The sequence below is a fragment of the Lepidothrix coronata genome, unplaced genomic scaffold (assembly GCF_001604755.1).
Source record: "Lepidothrix coronata isolate B3197 unplaced genomic scaffold, Lepidothrix_coronata-1.0 Scaffold9, whole genome shotgun sequence".
Taxonomy (NCBI): Eukaryota; Metazoa; Chordata; class Aves; order Passeriformes; family Pipridae; genus Lepidothrix; species Lepidothrix coronata.
In genome coordinates, this window is record NW_016690189.1 from 6,680,602 (window position 1) to 6,689,566 (window position 8,965).

An 8,965-nucleotide genomic window follows, 5' to 3' on the forward strand; every position below is an offset into this window, starting at 1 on the left:
CATTCGCTGCTAAAAGCCCTGCTGAACAGGCAAGTGCTTCAGTGAAAGGAATAAAGCCTGGATCTCACAAAAAGCTACAATCATAAATAAAACCTTTTTCTACAAAGAGCCTGCCACTTTCTCGTGAGAAATACCCGTTGCGCTGACAACGCTTAAATGCCGCTGCTCCCCTGTTTTGCAGCTTCCTGAATGCACTGAAATCATGCCTCTGCTGGAAAGGACCGGCGGCCTGGCTGTAAGGGAGCGGCAGGCGCGGCGGTGCTGCTGGAGCTGGCAGAAGGAGCAGCAGCAGTCTCCCTCCCAGCGCCGCCTCCGCCTCCCTGCCTCCCCGTGCGCGCAGCGCCGCCGGCCGGGAGCAGCCCGGCTGGCCAGCTCTTTGCCTAAGGAATCCGGCACAACTCTTTCCGAGAAGCAAGAGCAAAATGTAGGGCCTGGAAATTATTCATATACAGAAGAAAAACAAACAAACAAACAACTCCCCCTCCAAAACAAAAAACCAACACCACAACACCACAACAACCTGTCCCCCAAACATGCTACATTTAATTCAGTAAATGCACCCTCCCTTGTGTCATCATACTGGCTCCACAATTACTTATGGATTCCCATCCAAGTTTTTCACATTCAAAAGGAGTTTAAAAGATAAGTAGGTAATTTAAGCTACAGTTTTGAAGAAACAATACAGTACTGGGATCTCAAATTTGTCACAGCTGAGTACCACAACCCATCCAGCCCTCTAACTGAAAACATCATGACTCACAGCTCTGGACAGCTTGTTCTTACCTAGAAGACAAGAGTTTTCCATGGGCATCTGAAGTAGTAGATAAGTAAATACTGTATCCTGCTAATATTTCCAATATTAGCTAATATTGCTATTTTGAACTCCGTAATGCCTCAGAAACCACCTTTTGCTCCTGAGGTTAAAGCTAGCCATGCTGATGATGAGGCATGGAGCTGAGCTCAGTGTGATCTAAAGCTGAGCTCAGTCTTTCAGGACTGAAGATTATTTTTGTTTTCTTTTGTATCTGGACCATGTTTTTAAAGCCCTTGCAGTGACTGGGTGTCAGGTATCCACTAAAGCTGCTCTCTCACTCCCCTCTGGACCTGGATAGAGGAGAGAAAATATAATGAAGGGCTCATGAGTTGAGATAAGGACCAGGAGAGATCACTTACTGATCACCATCATGGGCAAAACAGACTCAAAGTGGGGATATTAATTTATTATTAACAGAATCAGAGCAGAAGAATGAGAAGTAAAATATATCTTAAAAACACCTTTTCCCTACCATTCCCTCCTTCTAAGTCGTACCTCCTTCTCCCCAGTAGTGCAGGTAGGCAGGGAATGGGGGTTATAGTCAGTTGTTTCCACTGCAGCTCAGGGAGAGAAGTTCTTCCCCTGCTCCCCATGGGGTTCCTCCCCTGGGAGACAGTTCTTCACAAACCTCTCCAGCCTGAGTCCATCCCAAGGGCAACAGTTCTTCACAAACTGCTGCAATGTGGGTCACTTTTCCATAGGGTACAGTCCTTCAGGCACAGGCTGCTCCAGCGTGGGTCCCCCACCGGGCCACAAGTCTTATCAGGAGAACCTGCTCCAGCGTGTTCTCCTCTCTCCATGGTCATCAGGTCCCTGCCAGGACCCCCATGGACCTCCCACGGGGCACAGCCTCCTTCAAGCATCCCCCTGCTTCAGCATGGGTCTCCTCCACAGGATGTAGGTGGACCTCCGAACCTCTGTGGTCCTCCGTGGGCTGCAGGGGCACAGCTGCTCCACCATGGTCTGGACCATGGGCTGCAGGGGAACCTCAGCTCGGGTGCCTGGAGCACATCCTCTCTCTCCTTCTCCACTGACCTTTGTGTCTGCGGACTTGTTCATGTGTTCTCACTCTGCTCTTCTCTGGCTGCAATTCTCATCTGAACAATAGCTTTTTTTATTATTATTTCCTTCTTAAATATGTTACCCCAGAGGCATTACTATCATTCCTGATTGGCTCGGCCTTGGCCAGTGGCAAGTCCATTCTGGAGCTGACTGGCATTGGCTCTACCAGACATGGCAGCTTCTCACAGAAGTCACCCCTGTAGCCCCCCCGCTACCAAAACCTGGCCACAGAGACCCAATACAGCCCTGTAGGGGATGTCTAAAGTTAGGTGGGATGATTCCCATCTCAGGTTTGGGTACGAAAACTTTAGCACAGACCAAAACTGTTTATTTTATCTGGTATCCTGTTGTGTTCTTAGAATATGTTTTTATTCAGTTGTAATTTCATGGGGGAACAATTGCTTCATATATGTGCAGTTTTTGTTGGTATTTCACTAGTTTGTAATTTTAAGCATTGCCTATTATCAGAGGTAATTCTCACTATAGTACCCTCTCTTCAGGTGTTTGTAATTGTTTGAGCATGGGACTGAAATTTTCCCTCTTGGATATATTCTTCAGTTTTAACTTTTGGGAAACTGATAACTAAATTTATTTTAGCTGTTTCAGAGAATAACGCTATGAAAAGGTGTCACGTGCCTGTAAAAAGTCTACGTACTCCTTCTTTTTCAACCTTCTGTACTTCCTCTAAAGAGCAGAAACTCAATGTTGAACTGAAGAATGGCTTTTATTTTAGGGCACACCACTTCTGTTGTGAACAAAAAAACCCACTAGTTTGTCTTCCATTTACGAATCTTGGAAGCACAGTTTAGTTATGATTATAGGGGGCTTGCAAAGGTTTTACAGTTTGATTGAGGATCCCACTTACTCTGAGTACACAAGTGCTATCCACATGAACTAATATACTATCCCATGTTCCAGAGCAGGGTTGGAAGGTGTTCAAAAGGTTTTGAGCTGAGTTGAGGCTGTGGACCAATATCATAATAGGAAGCTTACTACTGTGCTGTAACCAAGGAGCAAATGTCAACCTAGAGGAGAGAAAAGGGAGCTCAAACAAGAAAGGGAAGGGCATGCATATCACAACAAAGTCTCTGAGTCTGCATTTAGCCTTGAGGCCAACTGACATAGCATAGCTTATTTCTGTATAGCTCCCCTTCCCACCCAGAATAGGATGACCTCATCCAGATTGCTTACTTTGAGTGGTCTCCAGCCATTGCTAAGTGCAGGTTAATTCATTCAGGATAAAAATAATGCTAAGCCTTGTTCTGATGGTATACAGAGCTGCACAACAGTGTTTTCTCACGTAGATGAAGCTTCTGGTGGTAGTGACGTGGCAACAGGGAAAACATTCAATGGCTTAATCTGGGAATGTTAGAGAAAATGACCAAGGAAAGGGTCTAAATAGAAAACATAAGACTGGGAGAGAGCACTTAGAGAAATTGCTTACTGTGGATGAAGAGCTTCTGGATGGGGAAGGTTGGAATCAGAAAGTAATTTAATTGCAGTCTTTGTAAACAACAATATAATTTTAAAATGCTGTATACTCATCTCCTAAACATCTATCAAAGAAAGGGTCCCAGATCTCTGTTCTGATACAGCAATAACAACAGTCAGACAGAATGATAATCAGTCTGGGGCTTTGCAGTCCCAGATCAGTTTTCATGGATTTTGAAGGACATTACATTCTTGTATTTTTGTAATGATATCAATACATAATGAAACATAAATCTTGTGGATATCTCATTTGCAAAAAAAAAAATCAAAAAAAAATCAAAATTACATTGTTTGGATTTCTTTTAAGCATATCCTTAGCCTTGCATGTCTTAAATCTATGTGGCATAATTTGTTAACAATTAGAAGTATTGTTAATGTTTACATTTCAGATGTGTATTTTAAGCCCCACCTCCCACTTAAACTACAATTCCTGCAGGAATTTTGTTGCATTTTGAAAAGTTCATTCATGATCTCTAGGAGGGTAAATGCAAGGGAGCATTACCATGCTATCAGTAATGGTGTGGAGCTGTCCTTTTAGCAGACTCAAAGGTTTACTAAAGTAGTGATTAACAACTTCTCTGTTTTGCCAAAGGAGAAAAATACAACTAAGACAAAGTGCTTACAGAATCACACAATAGCTAAGGCTTAGATGTTGCGTTGGAGATTGTTGAGACAAACTCTGATGCTCAGAGCAAGGTCTGCTAGAACAGGTTGCCCAGGACTATACCCAATCAGGTCTTGAAGATCCAAAGGTGGAGAGTTTGCAGCCTCTCTAGGTAATCTGTCTCAGTGTTTGACCACTTCCACTAAAGTGGTCAGTATTTCTCATATTTACATGGAATTGCTTGTATTCCAATTTGTGCCCATTGCTTCTATTCTGTTCACTGGGCACCATTAAGAAGAACCTCTGACTCTCTTCTGAACTGCCCTCATTGGACATTCATGCACATTTATAAGGTTGCCCTCAGCCTTCTCTTCTCCCAGCTGAGCTGTCCCAGCGCTCTCAGCCACTCATCATATGTCAAATGCTCCAATACCCTAAGCATCTTCCTGTCCCTTCCTTGCACTCTCTCCCGACATAGCTTAGTCTCCTGACATAGCTTAGTCTGACTCTCTCAAAAGATTTTTGTTTCAGAGTAACATGAAAGTGGAATAGGGATGGGTGCATCCCAATGCCTTTCTTTAAAAGTCTTTCTCAATAATTCTGTTCCATTTTCTCTAGTAGATTTCTCAAGGAACCTGAATTGTCCTTCACATGCCCATCCTCACACCCAGTATAGAGTCATTCTCTTAACACAGTGCAGTATTTAAGAGATCAGCCCAATAGCAGCAATGAGATTTCAGGAGTCACTGTGATATCAGAGCTGTAGGATAAATTATCTGTAGAGGAGACATGGACACATCGTGCTTAGTTGAATTATCCCTGGTGATGTAGCAACCATATTTAAGAGTTAATTAACTAGCACTCTGAACCTATGAGGTCATAGGTATTTCATATCAATATATCTGTTACCAACACTGCCTTGGAGACAGTGTGTGCAAAATTTCTATTCTAGTTACACCACAAGGATTCAAAGAAGAGATTCTCAAAGTTTCTGAAGGTGGGGCTGATACTGTTCTCTCACCATTTAACAGCTCAATGACTTAAATACTTAGGATTCAGGAGACGTGAGTGTTGATTCTTCAGTGTGACCTTAATCTGTTCTCTTGACTATATACAACTTTGTAGTACCATAAATTGCAAAATGAGGCACAGATGAAAAACCAAATCTCTTATCTTTTGAGGCAAAATGCTGAATTAGTGGCTGCAAAGCTCTTAGCTTATATTTGGACACTGTTTGCATGTAATACCTAAAGTGAAACACTGATCAGTCTGATCCCTTGCCTCTAGCACATAAGACAATTAAAAGGAAGGGAGACCATGTTTGAAATGCTTGAATAGAACAGAATAGAATAGAACAGAATGGAATATTTTCAGTTGGAAGGGACCTGCGATGATCACTTAGTCCAGCTGCGTGACCACTTCAGGGTTGACTAGAAGTTAAGGCATGTGGTTAAGACCATTGTCCAAATGCCTCTTAAACACTGAAAGGCCTGGAGCATCAACTACCTCACTAGGAAGCCTCTTTTAGTGTTTGACTGCCCTCTTAGTAAAGAAATGTTTCCCACTGTCCAGACTAAGCCTCCCTGGCACAGATTTGACCTATTCTCATGCATCCTGTCACTGGACACCTGGGAAAAGAGACCAGACCCTCTTCATTTCCCCTCCTTGGGAAGCTGTAGAGAGCAATGAGACAGCATCTCAGCCTCCTCTTCTCTGAAACAAGCCCAAAGCCCTCAGCTGCTCCTTACAAGATGTGCCCTCCAGCCTTTTCATCAGCCTTGTTGTCCTCCTCTGGATGTATTCAAGGATCTTCACATCCTTCTCAAATTGTGGGGCTCAGGATGGCCCACAGTGCTCAAGGTGAGATAACAACACGAAGTAAAATGGGATAATCCCCTCTTCTGCCCAGCTGATCATGACATGTTTGATGCACCCCAGGATGCAGTTGGCTTCTACGGTCTGGTCTGCCAGGGCCCACTGCTGGCTTGTGTCAAGCTTGCTGCTGACCAGCACCCTCAGGTCCCTTCCTGTGGGGCTGCTTTCTAGCAACTCCTCTCTGAATTTATAGTGTCCAGCATTACGTTGTCCTAGTTGCAGAATCTTGCATTTATTCTTGTTAAACTTTATCCCTTTAACAACTGCCCAATGCTGAAATCTATTGAGATCCCTTTTGATAAGCCAAAGTTTTATTAAGATTTTATTGCCTTTCAAAGACGGAAACATACCAAAAGGGGATGTTATAATGAGGGTATAAACCTTACACTTCCTCAAATTGTTTTGTTTGTGATTAGCAAATTTGAAATCATTCTTAAAGGCACTAAAAAGATAGAAAATGACACTGATTTAGGAATAAATTTAGGAACATGGTTTTCAATAAGGAGATGTTTGAAAAGTCTGATATGAATTAACAGTTTCTGCTAGTTAGTTGATGGCATATAAAACCTTTTCTTGCTTTACTGCCTCTCTTACTGCCTCTCTCTCTACACCACCCTATCCTATTACAGTCCATGATACCATCTTGTGTGCTATGCCAAGATATGGGAGCTAAAAATGAGGCTTTCTGCCAAATAAGAGATTTGCATCATGCTAAATATTAGAGTTCTAATGGTTTAAGAAGGTTTTTATTAGCTATTAGGGAAGAAGACCGTGAAGGAGGAAGAGCAAAAAGTATTAAAGTGTTACAAAGTGAATTTCAGGAAGAGTATTTAGGTTTTTTAAATAATTAGTTGGAGAAAAAAACCCAAAGAAAAGAAATAGATCCACAAATCTAAGTGGCCACTCAATTTTACATAAGGTATTCAAGAAACTTAAAATATGTATATTTATATATACAACTATATACTTATATATAATTGTTTTGCCTATCAACATCTAAAGAAAAATTGTATTTATTATTGGTTTTATTTTTATTTTCTAGTGGCTTATTTTACTAGAAACATGAAAAATTGAACACTTGTATAAGGAGTTGAGTTTTAGACCTTGTCTTAACTTGACCATAATTAGAAAAGACTTATGGCACCTTATTTTATCTTTGACTACAAATATAAAGGTAAGATCCTAAGCCTTTCCTGCTAATATTCTTCATTCTCCCTATTTTAAGTCCATAGCCCACATCAGCATCATTCTCTCTTAAGCAGCCTCTTAAGCCAAGAGTTTTGATTATTGCTTTTCTCTTATGATGGCTAATAGACAAACACGATTTTTTCACCTCGAGATGGAAACACTACTATATTTGTGATAGTTTCCATGTCTATAGTTTCAACCACCTTATAAAGTGAAGGTAGGGCATATGACCAAGCGTCCTTCTCTTCTCAATATTTGGTAAAAGGAAAATGAGCATTTATGACAAGTCAAGGTGAATGATCTGTGACCCAAATGGGATTTTTTTGTTCTTTTCCTTCTATTTTTGAGCTTCATTTATTTTGCTTACATGATATGTAAATATACAGTTTAGCCATTGATAAACAGGGTGTAGTGTCTGTTTATATAGGAAAGTATATTTATCTAAGTACTCTTTCTTTTTTCTAATGTTCAAAAAAACATCCATTCTAATGTGTGCTGAAATATATGTTGGTTTTAATATACCTAAAAATGTTCCTGAATGGGACATATGTACCTGAGGGGAACAGAAAGTCTCTAAAGTCTCTGGGGTAGCAGTTGTGACCACTTTGGCATATTTCTTTTTCTCGTTCTTATTCTGCCAGGCCTCTCTTAGTGTATGTGAATCATTAGACAGTAGCCAGCAAGGTTAGAAGTGCATATATATATTTATTTAGGAAGCTGAATTTTAAGAGATTCCTTGCTCTTAATAGCTGATGCTTTCCTTGTGCTGTCACTCCAGTTTAGGTTTCACAGTAGATATCGTCTTGGCACTTGCAATCTTGATGGGCAGGCTATGTGCTCTCCTTTTCCTCTTCTGTTCATGTGCCTTCAACCTATTGGGCTGTGGAAGGAAAAGAGGTAATGAGAGGGAAATCCTTACCTGCAGTGCTGCAGTTACCCCTTCCTCCAGACATCGCCACTGCCTCTTCCTTTTTGTCTCCCTGCACGTACTCGTGCTGGTCCATGATGTACTGGCTGGTGTTGTGGGGTGTGCACATCCCTGGTGGGCGGTGTCCTGCCATGTTCATGGGGCGGAGGCGCGCTCTTGCCTCTCGCCAGGTTGCTGCTGGCACACGCAAGGTTGGGACCCAGCAGCGCTTCTTCGCATTCCAGAACAGGACTCCCTTTTGACCACTGCTGCTCTGCCCACCCGCCTGGTCTTGATGGCTGGGCTCGGTGCATTGTAGTTGTTGTTGCTGTTTCCAATTCCTCCTCCGGCTGTGACTCCACCAGTGTGCCTTCCCAGGCCGCTTCCACTGTGGCCTATGCACAGGACCCCTGTGCTGGCCACCCTGGCTCCCACAGCCATTTGAGGAAGATGCACAGGGGTCCTGCTCCATGAGGTCCTTCTCTCTCTCCTGTTGCCCTTGTTCATTGTCTCTGTTAATGTGCATTCTGCCCCTGAGCTTCCATTGCTCCTGTCGTCTTGTGCCCCTGCCAGCCCTGTTGCTACACAGGAGCATGATTAGCATGTCGTCTGCCTGCACTTGCTGCCACTGTCTTTGCCTCTTGCCCCTGCCCTCACCTCGCCATGCCTTCTTGTGCTGCCCAGGAGTGACAGCAGCCAGTGGCATGGCACTTCTGGGGGGACTGTGCTGGGGGTAGTCTTCCCTTCGGCTGAGGCCTGGCCCTGCAGCACTGGCAGTGCCTCTGGCTCCATATGGAGTGTTTAGCTTGGAGGCTTGTGAGGGAGCCTTGTATCTTGCCCTCCCCATACTGACACCCTGCTGTCCCAGAGAGGCTCTTCTCATGGGGACAGAGTGACAGATTGCCTTCCCACCCTGCCTGGAGGAGCCAGTGGCCCGTGGCAGCAACATGGCGGTGTAACAAGGACACCAGCTATCGGTCAACAGGGGGCTCCCTCCCAGGTGGGGCCCTGCAGGCCCTAGGCC

General features: G+C 43.4%; 1 protein-coding gene across 1 annotated transcript; it reads right to left on the reverse strand.

Moving 5' to 3' along the window:
• Positions 1 to 7,731: 7,731 nt before the first annotated feature.
• LOC108492188 lies at positions 7,732 to 8,915 on the reverse strand. Its single transcript, XM_017804232.1, has 2 exons — positions 8,025 to 8,915; positions 7,732 to 7,914 (listed from the first exon to the last, which is right to left on the reverse strand). Exons 1-2 carry the CDS (start codon positions 8,888 to 8,890, stop codon positions 7,902 to 7,904), a joined length of 879 nt encoding a protein of 292 aa, XP_017659721.1. The 5' UTR covers positions 8,891 to 8,915; the 3' UTR covers positions 7,732 to 7,901.
• Between the last annotated feature and the right edge of the window lie 50 nt (positions 8,916 to 8,965).